Here is a 20,150-nt window from a genome sequence, read left to right as displayed (position 1 = left end):
TCCAAAGTCACCGGCACCTCTGCTACCCTGGCACCGATTCTACTGCACTGGAGGTTTCCACCCTTGTCCCACATCAGCTGGTGAACACGTCTTCCCTACACATGACCACTGCTTGTCACAGTAGGCGCGGAGTAGGTGCTCAAAAATGTGTGCAGAGTAAAACTGGAGCTACCGTTTACTGAGCACTTACTATGAGCCAGGCACTGCTCTGAGCACATTACTGGCATTAAGGTGTTTATTCACCCCAACAACCCTATGGGACCAGTGCCTTTATTCTCCCATTTTATAGATGTGGAAACTGAGCCACGGTGCAGTGAAGTAATTTTCGTAAGACCACCAAGTTAGGATGTGGCAGATGAGTGTGGGAAGGAAGGAAGGAAGGAAGGAAGGAAGGAAGGAAGGAAGAAAGGAAGGGAGGGAGGAAGGAAGGAAGGAGGAAGGAAGGAAGGAAGGAGGAAGGAAGGAGGAAGGAAGGAAGAAAAGAAAGAAGGAAGGGAAGGAGGAGGGAGGGAGAAAGGAGGGAGGAAGGAAGGAAAGCAGGCAGGAAGGGAGGGAGGGAGGCAGGGAGGAAGAAATTACTTCCCTCTGGTCTCTGTCACCCATTTAACTCCTAGATCTCTCTTCCCAGTGGCTCCCTGGGGAGAAAGGTGAGAGGAGAGAAAGAAGCAAGCTTTTAATTCTTTCCTTCCACAGATTTGTACTGAGTGTCTCTCCTTGCCGGCCCTGAGCCAGGTGCTGGGAATATAGCAGGGAACAAAAGAGATGTGGCTCCTGTTCTCAGGAGCTTCCATTCCAAGGGCGTGCCAGTCTATGAACAAGCAGACATGTAACTACACGGCCTGTCGACCTGTCGGTGAAGGGAAACAGTGGGGGGCAGAGGGAGGTGTGGGCAGGGCCAGTTTGGATAGGGGATGGCCAGGGAGGGGTACTCCCGCAGCATGCACTTGAGTGGAGGCCTGAAGGGCGTGGGGGCATGAGTCATCCTTATCTGGGGGGAAAAGGCCAGATGGGGGACAGCAAGGGCCAAGTCCCTGAGGCTCTGTGCCTGGCGTGTATGAGGACAGCAGAGGACAGTGTGGTGGGGGCCAAGTGGCTGAGAAGGAAGATCCGGTCAGAGAGGTATTGTCGGGAAAAGTGACAGATCGTGCCAGCCTTGTCAGCCACAGTAAGGACTTTGGCCTTCACTCTCAGTGAGGTGGAGGGCTCTGAGCCAGAGAGGGACTTGGTGTGACGTGTGGTTTACAGGATCTCCCGGTAGAACGGGAAGGGGAAGCCGCCGGGAGCTGCCGGGCCCTGCATGGATGTGTCTCCAGGTCCCCCACGAATCACCCCAGGGCTGGGGCGGAACTGAGTCGACTCCACGTGGGCAGGGAATCTCCAAGGACTGCGGAAAGGACAGTGGCCCAGCTCATCAGTCCCAGGGGGCTGACTCCAGGGCTCCCCAAGGAACCTCCCAGGGGAGAACTTGGTAAGGTCCTTGGGGAGCATCTGTCCCTGCACCGTCCAGGGTGGTGGCTACTCTCCAGGCTTCGCTACTGAGCCACTGAAACGCGGCTGCCTGGGATCGCGATGTGTAAGAGTTAGACACAGGGGCTTTTGAAGATTTAACATAAAATTAAAAAAAAAACAAACCAACAATGTAAAATGATTCCTCACTAACTTTTGTGCTGATTACATGTTGAAATGACAACCTTTTGAATATATCGGTTAGAGTATGTTCAAAATCATTTCTCCTGTTTCTTTTCACTGTTTTCTCGCGTGATTACTAGGAAAATGTACCTTCCACATGTGGTATATTTCCATTGGGCAGCAATGATCCAATATAGCAGCCCTGATTTCAGGGACCCAGTATAGCAGCCCCGATTTCAGAGACAAGGAGAATGAACTCCAGTGGGAAGAAGGCTGTGTCTGAGGCCAGTGGTTGGCTGAGACAGCCCAGAGGCAGAGGAAGATTTGGTGGGAGGCTGGCAAGACTGGGGCCCTGAGGGGACTCCTAGGGGCTCACGATGAATAAGAAATGGTTACTGTGACCTGTACTGAGTTCTGGCTGTGCCGGCAGGGTGCATAACCTCGGTTACCCTGCCCTCAACGCCCCTACAGGACCGGTTTGCTTTTCTTTGTTTGCAGACGGGCAATCTGAGCCGGAGGATGGGGATGAGGCAGCTCTGGGACCAGGGCCTCCGTGTGCTTTGGGCTGCAGGACGCATCAGAGCACGTGTTTTGGGAACCTCCCTGGCTCCGCGTCTATAACCCCAGACTCCATTTCTGGCCACCGGGCAGACCTGCAGAGAATGCAATGCAAATATCAGGAAGCCATGGCCTCACTGGCCCAGTGAGACCCAGGCAGTGCCACGGGGCCAGCTGGGGGACCCAGGAACGCCTCCCCTGGCCCCAGGCTGGAGAGGCACTGGGAATGGGGGCCGACGCGGGTGGTGGCTTTCCTGGGAAGGGAAAGGAAGAGGAATGGAGGGAGGGTGAGGGGCCGGCTGCTGGCCACTGCTGTGTTTCAAACAGGCAGCATGTTGCTAGGAGGCATAAGGGTAAGAAAAATAAGACCCCAAACAAAACGAAATGAAAAAACCCAACCACCAGAAAACAGATCTCCGGGAAGTCTTTGGCACTGTCTTAACCATGCTTCCCAGCAGCGAGGCCTGGCTCCAGGCAAGAGAGGGAAGAAACAAACAGAACCTACCACATTTACTGGGCTGAGCCCTCCGGCAGGCTCACGGCTCCTGTTCCGGGCACATCCACCCTTACACCCTTGCAGCAGCCCAGCTCAAGAGAGATGATGCTATTATTCCCATTCTGCAGAGGGGGAAGCCGAGGCTTCTGGGTCACCCGGCTGCACCGAGGCAAGGGCTGAGATGCCAACCTACATTTGCACGACTTGAAAACCCACCCCCATTCTCTGACCTGACAGGGCTTCGTCTGAGAGTTCCCTGGAACCCAAAGCTGGCAGGGACCCCTGGGATCCGTCCCCTTGACCCTGGCTGCTAGTGGAGGTGGGAAACAGGGGGGAGGCTGGGCTTTTGCTGAAAATACTGAGGGCGATCTTGCCTCTCTCCTCCTACCCAGCCACTTTCTCCAGGACTCCTGACTACCCCCCCACTCACCCCCAACTCCCAGGGGTCATAAATGGCTGTGGGCCAAAGTGCCCTTTCCTCCATGGGCTTTAACTGCTAAAATAATCAAGATAGTTCCAAACACTGAGCCTTATGCTGCAGGCTCTGTACCTCACACTTGCCATCAGGTCTCACAGGTGGAAACCAAGGAGTAGAAAGAAGTCAGGCCATGGAAGAATGGCAGAGCCAGCACTCAGATCTGTCTCTCTGGTTCTAAGGCTGGGCTCCTTGCCATATGGTGGTACCTCTTAGGACAGCTAGGGTCACTTACCATCCTTCCCAAGAGCCCTCACCCAACAGCGTTCTTCAGCGCTGCTCCAATCTGCAGACTGCCCCCAACCAACTCACTGCTGAGAACCCTGCTTTGATCATGTCACTCCCTCACTCCAGAGCACTCAGTAGCTCCCCAGCACTCAATGGAACATGGAGTCAAAGCTCTGCATTTAGTCTGCCTATCTTGCTACTCCTTCCCAGGCAGCTTGGCTCTCCCTCGCTGGACTGAATTGTAGGCCAGCAACCATTTTTGCCCTGTGTTTCTGTCTTCCCTAGGGTATCAGACACACAGTAGATGCTGACTGATTGGTCTTCAGGGGCGGCACTTCCTCCGTGAAGCCTCCCCTGACCTCTTGAATAGTTATGAGAGTTCTCCCCCCACAACCTAGGACTTTATCCCTCCCGACAACCTACGACTGCGTTTTATCACAGTCTGTGCAGACATGGTTCATTTGCTCAGGGCACCCAGTTAGAGCCCCCCTTGGGACAGGCACCGTATTTTCTTCATTTTTACATTTAACAAGGTGCCGGGCATGTGATAGCATAGTAACAACAATGACATTGACAACCTTCAGTTTTGGCACTTGGTATGGGCGGGACTATTTTTTTTTTAATGTTTAATTATTTATTTTGAGAGAGAGAGCCTTTGTGTGCGAGCAGGCTAGGGGAGAGGGAGAGAGGGAGGGAGAGAACCCCAAACAGGCTTCGTGCTGTCAGCGCAGAGCCCAAAGCAGGCCTCAATCTCACGAACCATGAGATCATGACCTGAGCCAAAATCAAGAGTCGGATGCTTAATTGACTGAGCCACCCAGGTGCCCCAAAGGCACTATTTTTTTTATGTTTATTTATTTTTGAGAGAGAGAGAGAGAGACAGAGACAGAGACAGAGACAGAGTGTGAGCGGGGGAGGGGCAGAAAGAGAGACAGAGAGGGAGATACATAATCCGAAGCAGGCTCCAGGCTCTGAGCTGTCAGCACAGAACCCGACTCGGGGCTCGAACTCATGAACCGTGAGATCATGACCTGAGCTGAAGTCAGACGCTGAACCGACTGAGCCACCCATGAGCCCCCAAGTCACTATTCTTAACATCTGACATGAAACAATGACTCATTTATCGAACCATAACAACCCTACAAGTTGGGTACTTTTATAATCATTTGCAGATGAGGAAACCGAGGCACGAAGTGGTTCAGTGGCTTTGCCTGAAGTCACACAGGAAGTGACGACGCCGGGCAGGTTGGTTTTAGAGTCAAGCACAGGGAAGACGTGAGGGTAGGGGAGGAGAGCGGTGGGCATCAGGGCTGAAACACAATGGACCAAAGTCTACTCCTGGCTCCCCGGGGACGACTCCTGGGGCCCAGCACAGGGAGTGGCCTATGGTAGGTACTCAGTTAACAGAAGTGATGAGCGAGGCAGTTAGATAATTCAACAGCTCCTCTGACACAGGCTTGTGGTCAGGGGGGGCCGCGCTGGAGGAGGGCTGCAGGCCTCCGCCCTATGCCAGTCCCCCCCGCCGCATCTCACTCCACTACCTCCCCGGCTCCTGCCTCCCTCCCTCCAGCATTTCAGACCTCTCATGCATGGGGCAGGCGGCTGGCAGTGTTCCTCCTGCCGAGAACAGCCACAGAAAATTGAGATCATTTCTCTGCTGTGTTGGCAGCTGAGAAAATGGTAATTTTTCCTATTTTCAATCCAAGAGTTCTTTCCTATTGGACAAAGGCCTCCTACCACTTCTCTGTCCCCAGGAGGGGCAGGGCCCAGGAGAGTGCGGCCCCCCACACCCACCCCGGGGGCAGGTCGCCTCCCTGCCTAAGGGGTGTGGGCTGCAGAGGTCATGCGGGTGGCAGGGGGCTGGTGGTGGAAGGAGGGGCCACCAACCCAGCTCTTGCGGGACATAAAACAGGGACAGAGAGAGAGAGGTCAAAGCAACAGGTAATCTGGAGTCACTGCAGGGTGTTCAGGGATCCAGGGAAATTGGGTTTTGCTTTCCTGGAACACAGAGCCGGGACACATCCTGGCTGTCTTCCTTCCCAAATCAGAGTGGTCTAGAAGATCGCTGTCCAAGCAAGTGCCTATAATCCGCCTGACCGCTGGAGTGGGGTTTTTTTTTTTTTTTTTTTTTTGGTAAGGGATGATAATTAGTTAAAACAAAATCAGAATCTGTGACATAAACTGCAGCTAACTTAGCATCCCAAATGCCCCAGCTGAGATGAAGATACTGGCATCTGGCATCCATCACGGAGGCGATGGTGGGGGCCTGGCAAGAAGAGGCCGTGGGAGCATCCAGGGCTGCAGTTCCAGAGGTCCGAGCCCATCAGAGGAGGGCCGGACAGCCCCACGGCTCCTCGGCCGGGTGGGTCTGGAAATCAGCTTTGCCAATGCTTGGACCGTCTCTGCTGCAGCCTGCCCCCTCCGCACCCTGGGCCTGCCCCCGATGGGGTGGCTGTGGGGCAGCCGGAAAGGCAGCCACAGCCGGGACTGTGAGGGTCAATGGGCCAAAGGGAGCAGACAGAGGTCCCTCCTTGCGGCACTGACCCCACAGGTTCTGGGGCTCTGCAAGCCTGCAGCCCAGGTCACCCCTGCTCCAAACCCTGCTATGGCTCCCCATTTCCCTGAGCCTACAAGTCAATGTTCCTACAAGAGCCACCCGTCTGCCGCAGCTGTCCTCATCCCGCATTGTTGTCCAGCCCAGTCTCGCCTCCTTGTTGAATCTGAATGGTCAAGCCCACTCCTGCCCTAGGGCCTGCCCTCTGTAATATTCCCCTACTCGCTTCGTTTGCTTCCTACCTCCTTCAAGTGTGCTTAATGACACTTTATCAAGTGAGCATTCATTTTATACTGCACAACCCCTCCCAAAACACACACACACACACACACACACACACACACACACACAGACTCCCAATTCCCCATACCCTACCTTTTTTATTTTCCTTATAGCCCTTTTTGCCTTCTAACATATAATTCACTTATTTAATACAGTATGTCTATTACTTGCTGTCTGCGTGCCTCACCACCTTCCACAAGAACACAGCCCCCATGAGTGCAGGGATTTTTGTTAAATTAAGACAAGTACCTTGAACGGCGCCTGGCCCACAGGAAGCCCCGACTGAACACTCACAGAGTGACGGGGAAGATGTGTATGTACACAAGGATGTGCATGGACTCATCTGACAAATCACCAAACACCTATTTTGTCCCAGACCTCCCAGCAGACCACGGGAATACAGTGGCCGGGGAGAGGCCACCCACTTTCCAGGTCCACTCATGTTACGGCCAGCCGGGAGGCCACACAGCACAGTTATGTGCACGGCAAATCGGCAAGGAGCTGAAGAAGGCAGTGGGTCTTTGCCCACCTGAGAATCAGGGTGGGCTTCCAAGAGGAAGTGTGATTAGACTCTGGCCTGAAGGCTGAGCAGGAGATGGCTATGGAAGGGTGTTCTGGTCAGAGGGAACAGCATGTCCAGAGGCTCTGGCACGGAAAAGAACATTCATTCAAGGGACTGAAAGAGGTCTAGAGAGTAAGGGGAGAGGAGCTCGAGATGAGGGAGCCCACGTGTCTGTCTGTCCATGTCCGTGCTTATTCCCTGTGAGAGACAGACAGGTACGGCAAAGAAGACTTCCCTGTTCAGGGTTAGAAAGTAGAGCTGGTGTGGTGAGGATTCTGTGGAGGCTCAGTTTTGCCATCTGTAAAATGGGGATCGCAAGCACTGCCTTCGCCCCGCCGCTGCCGTGGAACTCAGATGAGCTTGTCGATCTGAACCCCAAAGGACTTCCTGATCTCTCAAGCATGTCTGGGTGTGCCCATGACCATGTGGGTGCACATGCGAGCGTGAGCCTGGGCCGTGAGCTCCCCGTGACACCGTTCTCCTGCCGTGACAAGTCTGCTGCATCGTCTGTATCAATCCACCCAAAACACACTCGCTTCTGGCCCAGAGCCATGCTCTCCAACAGCCCTGGGGCGGCGGGGAGTGGAGGAGGAGGTCTGCAAGGTGGGGTCCCGCGCTTCTGGGCGAAGGTGGTCATCTTGTCTCTCTCCGTCAGACCCTCACCGTGCAAGGGGACAAAGGCCATCTCTGAGGGCTTGGGCTGTGCCTCCTTCATCGGACTGGGGCTTCTCTGGCACGAGACTGTGACGCCCCTTGTCCTACTGGGCACTCCCGGGGGGTAGAAACCATTTTCCCTCTTCTCCTTTTGTCCCTCAGAAAAGCAGGGAGGTTGTCACTCAGTGCGACTGTGACTCATTCTGTTTAAGGATTGGCCACCTCTGGGACTGGGTGCCTGGGCAAGGGTTCAGGGTTAAGGGTGTCCCGGCTGCCAGGGGACTGCTCTCTAGGGTCTGATGCCATTCAGACCTGGCTTCTTGGAGAAAGATGCCTGTGAAAAGCTCAACTATTTTGAGTGTTGTCCTGTTTACCCAGCTGACCCTGGGGATATCACTCCCCAGCTCTGAGGGCCCTGAGGTAGGGGCCTAGGAAATGGAGACAGGCTGCTAAACTCCGCCAGTAAGCATGTGCCCTGCCCCCTGCTTCCCGTGTGGGCAGAACAGGAAAAGTCACTCAAGAGAAGAGAGTAACGGGTTGCCTATCCTCACAGGCCAAGAAGGTGTGGGCGAGAATGTAGCAAGAGAGTGCAGGAAGGATTCAAGATTGATAAAAAGCAGAACTTTCCAGGGGGGCCTGGAGGCCTCAGTCAGTTTGGGCGTCTGACTTCAGCTCAGGTCATGATCTTGCCACTTGGAGTTCAAGCCCCACGTCGTCCGGCTCTGTGCTGACAGCCCGGAGCCTGGAGCCTGTGCCTCCCTCTCTCTCTCTGCCCCTCCCCGGCTTGCTCTCTCTCTCTCTCTCTCTCTCTCTCTCTCTCTCTCTCAAAAATAAATGCAACATTAAAAGAAAAAAAAGCAAAACTTTCCAAAGGCAGAAAATTTAGGCCAAAAGGGATTTCCTTCAATTACCTTTTCCACCTTTTTCCGGCACCGAATTATTCATTCTTGCATTCATTCTCTCCTGCAACAACCATTGAGTAATCCAGGTAATTGCTTCCAACGTCCCATACATCCTGCTGGGTTGTCTCCAGAGCCTGGGGTGGAGGTGTGTGCATGGGGGGGGGGGGGGCTGGGGGAGGCGGGACTGAAAGGGGCAAACAGGACAGAAGAAAGGAGAAGGGGACTTCTGGCCTCTCTGCCTGTGTCCCCAGAGAGGCTTGTGCCCTGTTATTGCACTGGCCTCCCAGAGACCAGTGTCCCATCCTTGGGGACAGCTGGAGGGCAGCAGAGCTGACTGAATTGATGGTAAGGAGGCCCCCTTTCCATGTAAAAAGAGTAAGAAAATAGAAAAAAATTCATTTTCTTAAAAAAAAAACCCACCACACCTGGCTCATTAATCTCTTATTAAAATTCTGTGTTCAGTACCGCCAGGGAAGAAGTAAGGAGAACTCTGGGGAGGGAACGGAGAGAGGGAAGCCGATCCCCTTGTTAGCATCTAATGTGGGCATCTGTGCAGGGAGGCACCGCACGGAGCAGAGACACGTTAAGGGACGAAACAGCAGGCTTGTCCATCACAACAAGAGACGTGGATGGGGGCGTGGGGGACACTGTCCCTTCATTGACAGAGAAGGAAAAAAGTCAGAGAGGGAGATGGCTTCACTGCGGTTGCACAGCAAGTGGATGACAAATTCAGGATCTGAACCCCCGCCTCCTTTCTCCTAGGGAACTCTGATTTCAAACTACCTTGAATTTCAGAATTTGGGCCTTTTTCTCATCTCTTCAACTGGACGCATGAAAGAGAGCTGAAGATCATGTCCGGAACCCCTCCACCTTCCCTGTTGTGCCCGGCGAGGTCTGTGAATGCCACTGGTGATTGGCTGTCTCGACTGCCTGGGACTCGAGGCTGGCTTGAGGCCAGAAGTGCGACTTTGGACAAAGCCGGGAGATGGGGTTGGGGGGGCGGCAACAGAGACGGTGGGATCCCTGCCAAGTGGCCTGGAGCAGACCGCCACTCCAGGAACTCCCTTTGGGCTCTGGTGCTAGTTCTGATTCCAGAACAAACTGGCAGGGTGACCTTGGCCAATCCCCGTCCCTCTCTGAGTGTCCGTTTCCTCATCTGCGTGAGGGTTGCAGCGGTGGCCGTGTGGTCCTTTTCAGTCACATGTTTGGGGATGGACATCACCATGTGTAGGGCAGCAAGGCGAGCCCTCCCCTCGCCCCCACCCGCCCCCCTGCCCTAGGTGGGTGGCAGGGGTTGGAGTTAGTGCCTCTAAGGGTCTCAGTTTCTGCGGCCTCATTGAGCACTCTCTGCCAATCTCAGGCCTGGGGTCCGTCAGTTCCAGCCAGGCTGCCCCAGCGAGGGCCCCAGGCCCTCCCCTCATGTTCCAACGTGGCCTTGCCTCCTACAGCCAAGCACTGAGTTATCCTCAGGATTCTAATAAAGCTCATTTTCTGCCGCCAAGTTTATAACACATCCCCACCTACTGGTCTTAAACATAACAAGGCTGTGTTGTGGTGTAGGGCTCCATGTGGCCAGGACCAAGACGGGGGTGTGTGTTGGGGGGTGGGGGAACACCATTCCTCACTCCAGGGGTCAGTGCTGACCCTCTTCTGTGGTGTCCCTCACGCAGCTCCAAAGGGTCATCGGTGGGGTGGGGAGAGCGTGGCCCCAACCTACCAGGGAGGCTCGAGGTTGCCAGGCTGGGGACCAAAAGGTGAGGACGCACGCATCTGAGGTTGTGCAGATTGCCGTGGGATGCTACGTTCGTATCCTATGGAGTGCTGTTATAACATGTCACTCCAGAGACGTGTACCCTATATGTGCCCCTCAAGAGGGTGTGGGCACGGCCCTGCCCCATTCCTTTGCTCTCTTCCTGGTGTCTCTGCCTACCTCCTCCTTGTCCCGGCTTCTGCATGGCCCCCCTCTGCCTCCCACCGCCAAAGCTCCCTTTTCTTTTCTTTTTCTTTCTTTCTTTTTTTTTTTTTAAAGCTTTATTTTTTTTGAGAGAGAGAGAAAGCAAAAGTTGGGGAGGAGCAGAGAGAGAGAGAGAGAGGGAGAGAGAGAGAATCCCAAGCAGGCTCTATACTGTCAGGGATGAGCCCGACGTGGGGCTCGAACTCACGAACCGTGAGATCACGGCCTGAACCGGAGTCGGACGCTTAACCGACTGAGCCACCCAGGCGCCCCCAGAGCTCCCTTTTCAATTGTGACTGGGAGGGCCCCTCAAGACGGGGCTGTCTTCCCACCCCATCCCTTTCTTCTGAGCACCTACCATATGTCAAGCACTGGAGAGTGGGGCAAAAATGAAGAACACATAGCCTCTGTGCTAAATGCAAGGACGTGGGGACCAGGAGGGGTGCACACGCACAAACAGGCTCACGCACACCCTTCACACACCCACACTCTGGCGCACGAGGAGTGCTGGAAAGGCCACACAAAGAGCCAAGGCTGCACTAGAAAAAGCCATTGTTTCTGTCACAGGGTGGGGGCTGCTGGTGGGAAGCCCAGGGGTAACAGAGGCAGACTCCCTGGACGAGATGAGGTTTGACTTGGGCTCTGATGGCGAGGTAAGGATTTCTGGAGGCTGGTATTCCAGAGGGAGGGGCTGGTGGGGGCAAAAGCGGAGAGGCAGGAAGTGCCACCGAGGAGAAGACGCAGACCCAGACAAGATCCTGTAGGGCCTCTGATCCCGGAAGGGGGGGGGGGGGGCAAAGAGTGTATCCTTGATCCTACAGGCAGCGGGGAGCCAGTGCAGGTTACTGAGTAGGAGGCTGACATTATCAGCTCTACAACACATTTAACCAGCACCCTGCCCCCCTAAACTCCCATTCAAACTAAAAATGGAGCAGAAAGCCTCCCCAAAGACCAGATGCAGGAAAGTGGCCTTCTCTGATAGTCTCTGGCAGAAGCCTTGAGGCTAAGGGCTGCTGTCCCACAGGCTGAGCTGGGCCCTAAAAACGTAGTGGGGTTCTGTCCACACGTGGTATCTGCCCAGCGGTTCTGGCAGAATGTGAGGGGGGCAGGGCCGCGAGGGACTGCTTGTGCAAGATGGGGAGCACGAGGGAGACAGCCCAAGGTCACCCTGCCGGATGGCGCCAGAGTCAGACAGAAGCCTAGGCTATCTGGCTCCCAGTCTGGCTGTGTGGTCAGAAGCCTGTGGCCTCAGTAGCCTGCCGGGCACCGAAGACTACAAGTCCCTCCCCTATCTCAGCATCTTTGGAGAGCCCAGAAATCCCAACCAACAGTTAGCTTGAAGTGAGATTAAATCCATGACCGCTTTTCTTGACAGAGGAACGGTCCGGGTGGGTGGGTGTCAGCCCTGAAGGAGGAAAGTCCAGGGAAGACGGGTTGTTTCTCAAGGCGGGGAGGAACTTCTGCGATTCTGGCCTTATCCAGCTCTGGAGTGGGGAGTTCCCCAAGCTTTGAGCATCTCTTGGCACCCTTCCCTGAGGATGGGGAGATTTAGGCATGGCATGGGAACTCCGGGAAGGGGCTCAGAAAGGGAGCCAGGTAACCAGGAAGGGAAACCACTTGCTCAGTGGGGGAATCCCACCCCACCTCTGCAAATAGCTTCTTTCTGATTGCTGGTCAGCCAGGGGTCTTGTGCATACTAGCACTGGCTGTGTGGAGGGACAGAGGAGAATAAGCCCACCTGCCTCCACCACTCCACCACTCCAGGACTAACGGGGTGCAGAAAAGACAGGGACATCTCAGGAGGAAACGAAGCAGACTGCTACCCCTCAGGAGAAGCAGGGCCAGGACGCCAAGGCCCCACTGGGGCTGGGTCTCTGAGCAGGCAGGATTCTAACAGGTGAGGGAGGAGAAAGGATCTTTAATACCAGGCTGAGGGGTCAGGAAGCTGGGCAGTGGGAACCTAATAAGACCGGCTGAGCTGCCCCCAGGTGGGGCCATGGCTGGGTTCTAGAAAGGAGACCCGACAATAAGACACAAGACCGCAGGAGCGGGGCAGAACCACGCCTAGACCCAGGCCCCAGCTCAGTTTCCTCCTGCTAGGTGCCCACACTTCCTGCTCAGCAGGGCCGGGTCACAGGCACAGCCCCTGCACCTCCAGTGCCCAGACGGGCACAGCCCACCTCCCCACCCCCTCCCCACCCTCAGTCTTGCACACGGAGCGGAGATTTCTGGTTCCCAGCTGCATTCCCCCTGCCCCTACCCCCCTCCCGCTGCCCTGCCCATTTTTCTGATAAAGAACTGAGGTTGGCTGTGTCTGGTGAACTGAACTCAAACCGGCTCCCACCCAGAGTCAACCCCCGGGCAGAGAAGAGCCAATCTACCCTAGAGGGAGGTTGGCCTTATTCCCCACCCACTCCTAACCCCAGGCCCCCAGACTCCCGGAACCCATTCCTTTCCTTCTTTCAACCTTGAGGAAGCGCCTTGGTCAGGGTGAGAGAGGCAGCTGGTTAGAGGCGGGGGGCAAGCTCAAGAGGGGCTTGGGCTGGCCCCTCAGGACTGGGCAGATGTGGGCAAACGCTGAGCCCGACACATCGAGGGTCTTCCATCAACCCGGAGAGCCCCCTGCCCTCTCCATCCAAGCCGCCTCCTGCCTGTCCAGGCTCACCCCTCAGCATGGGGCGACAAAGCCCTCCCCACCCCCACCCCCTGTGGGGGAAATGTGTCCCAGGTCTGCTGGTTTCGTGTTGGGAGGGGGCAGGGGGCCTCTCTTCTCCATTCTCCTCCTCCGCCCCAGCTCTCTCTCTCTCCCCGCTCGGTCAGCGCCCCTCGCCTCCTGGAGCGCCTCCAGCTTGCGGAAGGCCCGCTGCAGCCTTCTCCCGTCGGCTCGGAGTTCCCACTCTGGGGAGGTGGGGGGGGGGGGGGCTGTTCAGCGACCCTCTGTCCCCTACCCGTATGCCTGCTGTCCCACTGCCAAAGCGCGCCAACCCCGGCCCCTCCCTCTCCCACCCCCTTTACCGCGGAGCCCGGGGCGAGCCTAGGGAGCAGACGCAACAGATTGCAGAACGCGAGAGCGCGGAGCCCGTCCCCTCCGCGCGCCGCTCGCCGCCCCGGCCCGCGCCCGTGGCCCAGACCCCCGCCCTCCAGGCTCGGCTAAGCCGGCCATTTAGATGCAGCTCACAGGACGGCGGGCGGCGAGCGGCGAGCCGCCGCGGCTCCCGGGGCCCCGGTCAGTCCACTTCCCTTCCCGAGGACCGCCGCAGGAAGCCAGGCGGCCGGCTGCGCGGCCCCGCACCGGCCTGCGCGCCCGCGGCGGAGAAGACAGGATCCCCGCGGACCCAAACGGCCCCCAGCCCCGCAGGTTGCGGGGGTGAAAGTGGAAGGAGGGGCGGCCCGGATGCGATCTAGCGGATCCCTTGGATCCCCATAGATCTCCGTGGGCGGACACGCCCCCAGACTCTAGGGTTTGGACCCTTCTTTCTAACCAGGAAAGGATTGGAGTGCCTAACCCCCCCTCCCCCCACCGCCCTTTTCGGGAGCCGGGCTCGGTCCCCAGGGCGGGGCTCGCAGCCGCCGCTCCCGCCAAAGGGCTAGGGGACTGAAGGTAACTCGAGCAGCAGCCCGAGATGCCAGGCTGGGAACCGCGGCTGCGAGTCCGGAGGGTGGGGGCTCGCCTTTCTCCAGTCTCCCCTGTGCCCCCTCCAGCGGCGCCCGCCGCATCTTCACTTCCCAATCCGCGCCGCGACACTTACCGTGGGCGAGCAGCGCCGAGAGGCAGAGCAGGGCGGCGCCGCCGCGGCCCGACATCCTTGGGGCCATGGCCGAGGCGGGAGCGGGAAGGGGCCGAGGGGGCAACAGTCCTCGACGACTTGGCCCCAGGCTGGGCTTGGTCACATCCAACTCAGGGTGGCCGTGGCGCCCGAATGTCTCTGCCGAAGCTCTGGGGGGCCAGGGAGTGCAATTCGGGGACACTTTGAGGGGAGGGGGCGTCCCAGGCGCCGCCGGCTACACCCTCGGAGCTGGTAGGGGCGCAGCTCCGGGCGGGAGGAGCCTCCACCTCCCCCGGCTGGTGCCCCCTGCAGGATCTGTGCGGCGAGGGGGGAGCCGCACGTGCGGTCCCGGAGCCCAGTGGCCACCGGCGTCTCGGGGACTGCCTAGAGCCAAGTGCTGGATCCCCCAGCCCCGAGGCCCAGCTCGAACCCGAACTCGCTCGAGGGTGCAGATTTCCGACGCAAGCCCCAGTTTCTTCGGTTTCGGTAGTAACCCCACAAAGATAGCGCGGCTTCCTTCCTCCAAGCGCCCTGCAGCAGCCCCAGCATAGAAATTCCAGGTTAGGTGCAAATGAATGATTTCTTTCGCAAAGAAAGAGCAAATCCAGGCAACTTTAATCCATCTGGAGCAGGAAAAGTTTCCGTGCGGTGCTGAGACCGGCGACGCGGGTCGCCACCACCCTGGGCGACGCCGGGACAAAATGCCCGAGGCAGGCGGCCAGCAGCTCGTCCCCTCGCAGAGCTCGCTGCTCGGCTCCAGCGCGCTCTCTCCAGTCTCGACCAGGGCCCGGGCTCCACGCAGGCTGGCTCAGCGCCGCCTGCCCGGGCAGCGGCTCCGCGGCTGGGGCGAGGGTGGTGTGGCCGGAACGCGCTGCCCCATGGAGATGGGGCTCGGAGAAGCGGGGGAGCGGGACAGCCGGCTAATGCGCTCGACCCGCGCCCTCCCTGCCAGGGGTGCCGACTCCAGCCTCCCGGCCGGTAAGCCGTACTAGGATGGAGAAGGGCTCGGCCAGCCCGCCGCGGCCCCGAGCCGCTCCCCTCTCCTCCCAGGTCTCGCTGTCTCAGCAGAGGGGCACGCCGCTCCGCCTCGCTCGTCGCCTTCCCCGGGGGGACCTGCACAAACCTTGAACTTTTCGGGGGTTCAGAGTCTCCGATGTCTCCTTCTCCCCGCCGCCCCCGCCCTGCCCCCGGATACCGGCTCGCGCGCTGCCTCGGTGCAGCCGGGCATCGGCTGCCTCTCTCGGAGTCAGTTTGGGCGAGCGGAGCGCCGCGCCAGCCCAGGCTGCGGGCGGCGAGACCCGGGCGCCACGCCAGGGGCCGAGGCACCGGGCGCCCGCGCAGCCCGCGGCCAGGGAGGCGGCAGCTGGAGCCTACGGGGCCGAGCCGAGAGGAGGTGCCGGCAGGGGGGCCGGCTCCCCATGGACGTGTGTGGGGGGAGAAGAATCAAGGAGCAAAAAGCGAGAGGAGGTGGGGGGAGCCACAGTTGCACGAAGCCGCCGCCGCCGCCGCCGCTGCCTCCTCGGCGCTCGCGCCGGCTGCTCCGCCGTAAATGACTCGAGAGAGACACACACACTCGCGCCCGCCCGCCCTCCTCCCCCGTCCGGGATTCAGCGCCCACCCCGGCAGTAGCGGGCGCGGAGCCTGGCGCGCTCGCTCCCTTCCCCTCCCCTCCCAGATTCCCCGTGGTCACGTGGGCCCGGAGCGCGCGGCCCACGACTCGCGCGCCTCGGAGACACCCCCCCCCCACCCTGCTCCCCCCACCCCGGTCCACGTGTCCATTCCGCATTCCCAGCCTGGGGGCGCGCGCGGCTCCTTAATGAGACTCGGGCCGCGGCCGACCTCGCGATTCCGCTCGCCTCTCTTTTATGTTTTATTTTTTCCTCCCCATTGTAGGCTAGCGCTGGGGCCCGAGCGGGGCCGGCCGGCTGCGGTGGCTGCATTTCCCCCGGGTAGACGCCACCGCAACCACCGATGTCCCTTTTCAAAGGAAGCACGCTCCTCGCCGGGCGCCGGAGGTGCTTTCCAGCCGCTCTGCCAGAGGCGCGGGTAGGGGGCACTCTACCCCCACCCCCTGAGTCTGTGCGGGGCTCTCGGGGGGCACTGGGTGGGAATCGACCGAGCTGCCGCGCCCTGCCCCTCCGCCGCGCGGGAACTCGTCGGCTCAGCTTCGTTTGGGATGGATCTGGGGCGCAGCTGGGGAAAAACCCGTCCGATGCTGGGGAGGGGGGGAGAGGAGGGGGACGTGCCTTTCTACAGGTTGTTTTGCAAGCCTTTAAAGGGACGTGCGGGTAGTGGTGGGGATCTGCCCCTCTGGCACACTCACCAGAGCACCTGCTGACGAGGGGGAGGGGCGACGGGGGTGGCGTTCTTTCCCACCGTCAGGCCGGTTCCATTAGAGCGCAACCCAGATCAGACCCGACAAGTCAACCGTCAACCGTCAGCCAGGCGTTCGATCAATGGCAATGATTTTATAGCATCCTTGGGTGTGGGGCCCCAGCCCCCAGGGGCCGGGTCTCAATCCCACTCAACTCGGGAGGGACGGGGTCTTCAAGCCTATGGACATACCTCTTATGGGGGGGGGGGTGACTATGGATCTTGAGGGCCACTCTGCCACACTTGTGCATGCGTCCAGAGAGTGTGGGGTGAGGTAGGTCAGAACAAGGCTAGCTGGGGTGCTCAATCTATGTCCCCCATGTGCCTGACTCTGCCCTAGACTTCTTAACCCTGTTATCCAGGAAACTGGCATTTTCTTTTTGGAAAATGGGCTTGGACGGTTCCTGGAAGCCTCCCTCCTCCCTGGCAGCCTGCTGTTGCTGTCTCAGCTTAGAACCGGGGCCTGCCTAGAGCCGCTCTCGCCCCTCCCTCTCGCCCCTCCCCCATGCCCACATCTGTCTGGAGCTCTGAGGCGCAGCTATGGAGGGCTGGCCAGGCACTTGGAGGCCCTGGGGATGGATGGATGGTGCTGGAGTCATCAAGGAAGATGATTCTCATTAGGCCCCTAATGCCTCACGGCAATTAATGTCACCCAAAGGCTTATTAGCCATCCCACTGAGAGGCTAGCCAGGAGCTCCCTGTATGGAAGAAAGGGGGAAAAGAAGCCACCTTCCTTTCTCCCTCCCCAAATGGAAGGGGGCACAGGGCCTGTAAAGAATAAGTCCAGAGGAGAGACACAAGTTTGCTTTTCTGAGCTGAGGACCCACTGCCGCCAGTGATGTGGGGCAAGCCATCCTCTCCAGATGTCTGCCGCTGACGTGGGCCAGCATTTCCAGCCACTCTCCCAGCCTTCTCCGGAAACCGAGCCCAGGAGACTTCTGGTTCTTCTCTGCACCGCATCCACCCTCCCCTCCCCCGGCTCTTAGGTGAAGGGAAAGTAGCCTCCCCTCCCTCCTCCTTTCACAACACTTCGGTGAGTGACTCCAGCCCCACAGGCCCTGCTCACAACAGAGAGCAAGGTAGACCTAGCCCATCCTCATGGAACTTCCACTCTAGAGGGGAAGACAGACTTTCAGCCAATCACTGATGGCCACTGTGATAAGTTATAAGGCAACATACATTTTGGTTCCTCTTACAGAGGAGACTGAGGCCCAGGGTCAGGAAAGGGGGGCAGCCTGCTATGTAATTTCAGTCCCAGGTTCTTCTGGTTCCCCCCCCCGCCCCACCGAAGAGTCTTCTGCCTGGTCAGCATATCTGATTATCCTCTGTTGCTCCAAGTGGCAGTTGGTTCTCCTCACCCTAGGGAGTGGAGGGCTGCTGGCAGCCCACCTGGAGAATAAAATGCCCAAGTTGTTCCAACTCCAGAGCCCCGTGGGTCTGTTACTGTTCTAGAGCTCAGGGAGAGAGCAGCGGGCAAGAGGTAGACACAGCCAGCTGCCGTAACAATCCCAATCCTGTATGTCATTTACTGGGAAAGGGGCTCACACCTTCCTGCGGTCCTTTCCTGCCACACCCACAGACTGCCCCTACCTCACCTGTGGGCTTCCTCATGGATCCCACCTGGAACCTGGGTAGGAGCCCAGACTGGAGGAAGGACCGGCATGTATGTACTCTTCTTCCCCAAATGGACGCCTTATTCATTCAGGTGGTGGCGTCTCCTTTCTGCTGTTACCAGTTTGTTCAGGGTCAGGTGTCTTTCTAGCCAGAGGGCTGGCAATGGTTGGGGATGTCCTAGATCCCCAGCTCCTGGGCGCTGCCTGGAGCAGCCCCACCTTCCTGCCAGACAGCCAAAGAGTCAGTGGGGCTCTATGTCAGGTCCCTGTGCCCTGCGTGGATGTCCCCGAGGGAGCTAGGCTGAACCAGGCACCTGGCTTCACCTCTGCCACCATGGTGGACCTGATGACATCTGCCCTATCAGCATGTCCCCGTGTTTCAGGATGCCTGCGGAGAAGAGAAGATGGACAGGCCAACGTGGGACTTCACTAAGGGGGAAGTCCCCCCATCTGGGGGGAGTTCCTGGGATTCCCCTAGAATCCTAGTCTGGCTCAGCTGGCGAGGGGCTCAGAGATTTCCTACATTAGCCCTCTCCGTTTACAGCTGCAAAAACTGAGGTCATTTGATTCATTCATTTTATTAGTTAATTCATTTTATTAAATACTTCAACTTTTTTCTATTGAGCTCTAATTATATGTGAAGCATTGTGTTAGGTACTGGAATACATCGGTTGGATAAGACAGACAAGAGCCAGATGGGGAAGTTCAAGAGCTTAGTTCTACAAACCCATATTGAGTGCCTAGTCATATAATAGCCAACATTTATTGAGTGTTTTTGATATGCCAGGCATCGTTCTGGGCATTTTGCATGCATTATTATCTGGGTTCTTGTGACAACCCTGTTAAGTAGATACTATTATTGGGGCGCCTGGGTGGCTCAGTCCGTTGAAGCTTCCAACTCTTGATTTTGGTTCAGGTCATGGTCTCATGGTTTGTGGGTTTGAGCCCTGCCCTGGGCTCTGGGCTGACAGTGCAGAAGCTGCTTGGGAGTCTCCCTCTCTCTCTCTCTCCCTCCCTTTCTGCCCCTCTCTTTCTCTCAAAATAAATAAATAAACTTAAAAAAAATTATGTACTATTATTGCTATTTTCCAGACGAGGAGACGGAGATTCAGAGAAGGTTAAGTGTCTTGCCTAAGTTCACACAGCTAGAAAGTAGCTGAGCTCCAACTCAGGTATGTAACCCACTTAACCACTTTTACTGTGAGGTGTAAGTTCCCAAGATGCCCTGTGACAAAGCTATTGCCTCTGACTGGAGAAACTCATAGTCAGTGGGGACATTCAATGCCGGGGCTGTGGGGGCGGCTGCGGAGGCAGTGCTGTGGAGGCCAGCACAGGGGTTCCCGGGGACAGGAGCCTCTGATGAGAGGGTAGTGTCCTTTGCACAGCACCGTGCTACAGCTAATTCCCCAGTGTGAATCCTCTGCCCCAGCCAGGCTAGGCCAGCCGGCACCATCACCAGGCAAGGGTCCAAATCCTGCTTAGTTACCCTGCTCAGTTTCTTTCTGTGTCCTGAGCAACCAGTCATTACTACATGGTTAATCCCCACCCTCCCCCATTCCCCCTAGTAGGGGGTCAGGTTCTCAATTAGGATTGTGATAAGAATCCACTATATTCTTATTGTATAGATAAGAAACCCGAAGCCCAGAGAGAGCTAGTGACTGGCCCAAGGTCACACAGCCAGTTATTGACAGACAGGAATATAACCCAGTGTAAGGATAAGCCTGGCACCCTGCCCCACAGTGTGGCCATCCCCAAAGTTTTACCACCTGTCTCAGTCCCGCTGTGGACTTGGGAACCAGTCTTCTCTTTGATGGAGGGATTGAGGCTCCCAGGTCTGAGCCCTCATTTGGTTCAGCTCAGACCTTAGATTCGGTTTAGTAATTGCATTTACATCCTTATTCACTTATTCCGTCTCACTTTGGACACCTCTTGCTCTCTGAAGCCTTCCTGGACACTCCCTACACCCATCCTTATTTTGTGCACTTGGGGGGTCTTGTTTCCTGAATCCAAGCATGCATGGCATTGTGTCCATGTGTCTTCTGTCCTCCCATAATGGGGAGACCCAGGAAAACAGGCACCATGTCTCTGTTGTGCCCATTGTAT

At 57.4% G+C, this 20,150-nt stretch overlaps 1 protein-coding gene across 1 annotated transcript in view; it reads right to left on the bottom strand.

Annotated features, from left to right (window-relative positions):
• TMEM132E (transmembrane protein 132E) overlaps positions 1-15,651 on the bottom strand; it is a 55,859-nt gene extending 40,208 nt beyond the window's left edge. Inside the window, exon 1 of the mRNA XM_027034387.2 lies at positions 14,044-15,651. Within this exon, the coding sequence (XP_026890188.2) occupies positions 14,044-14,110 (67 nt within the window). The 5' untranslated portion in view covers positions 14,111-15,651. The remainder of the gene's footprint in view (positions 1-14,043) is intronic.
• Between the last annotated feature and the right edge of the window lie 4,499 nt (positions 15,652-20,150).

Source organism: Acinonyx jubatus, chromosome E1 (assembly GCF_027475565.1).
Source record: "Acinonyx jubatus isolate Ajub_Pintada_27869175 chromosome E1, VMU_Ajub_asm_v1.0, whole genome shotgun sequence".
Classification (NCBI taxonomy): Eukaryota; Metazoa; Chordata; class Mammalia; order Carnivora; family Felidae; genus Acinonyx; species Acinonyx jubatus.
This window is presented reverse-complemented; position numbering and strand designations above follow the sequence as displayed.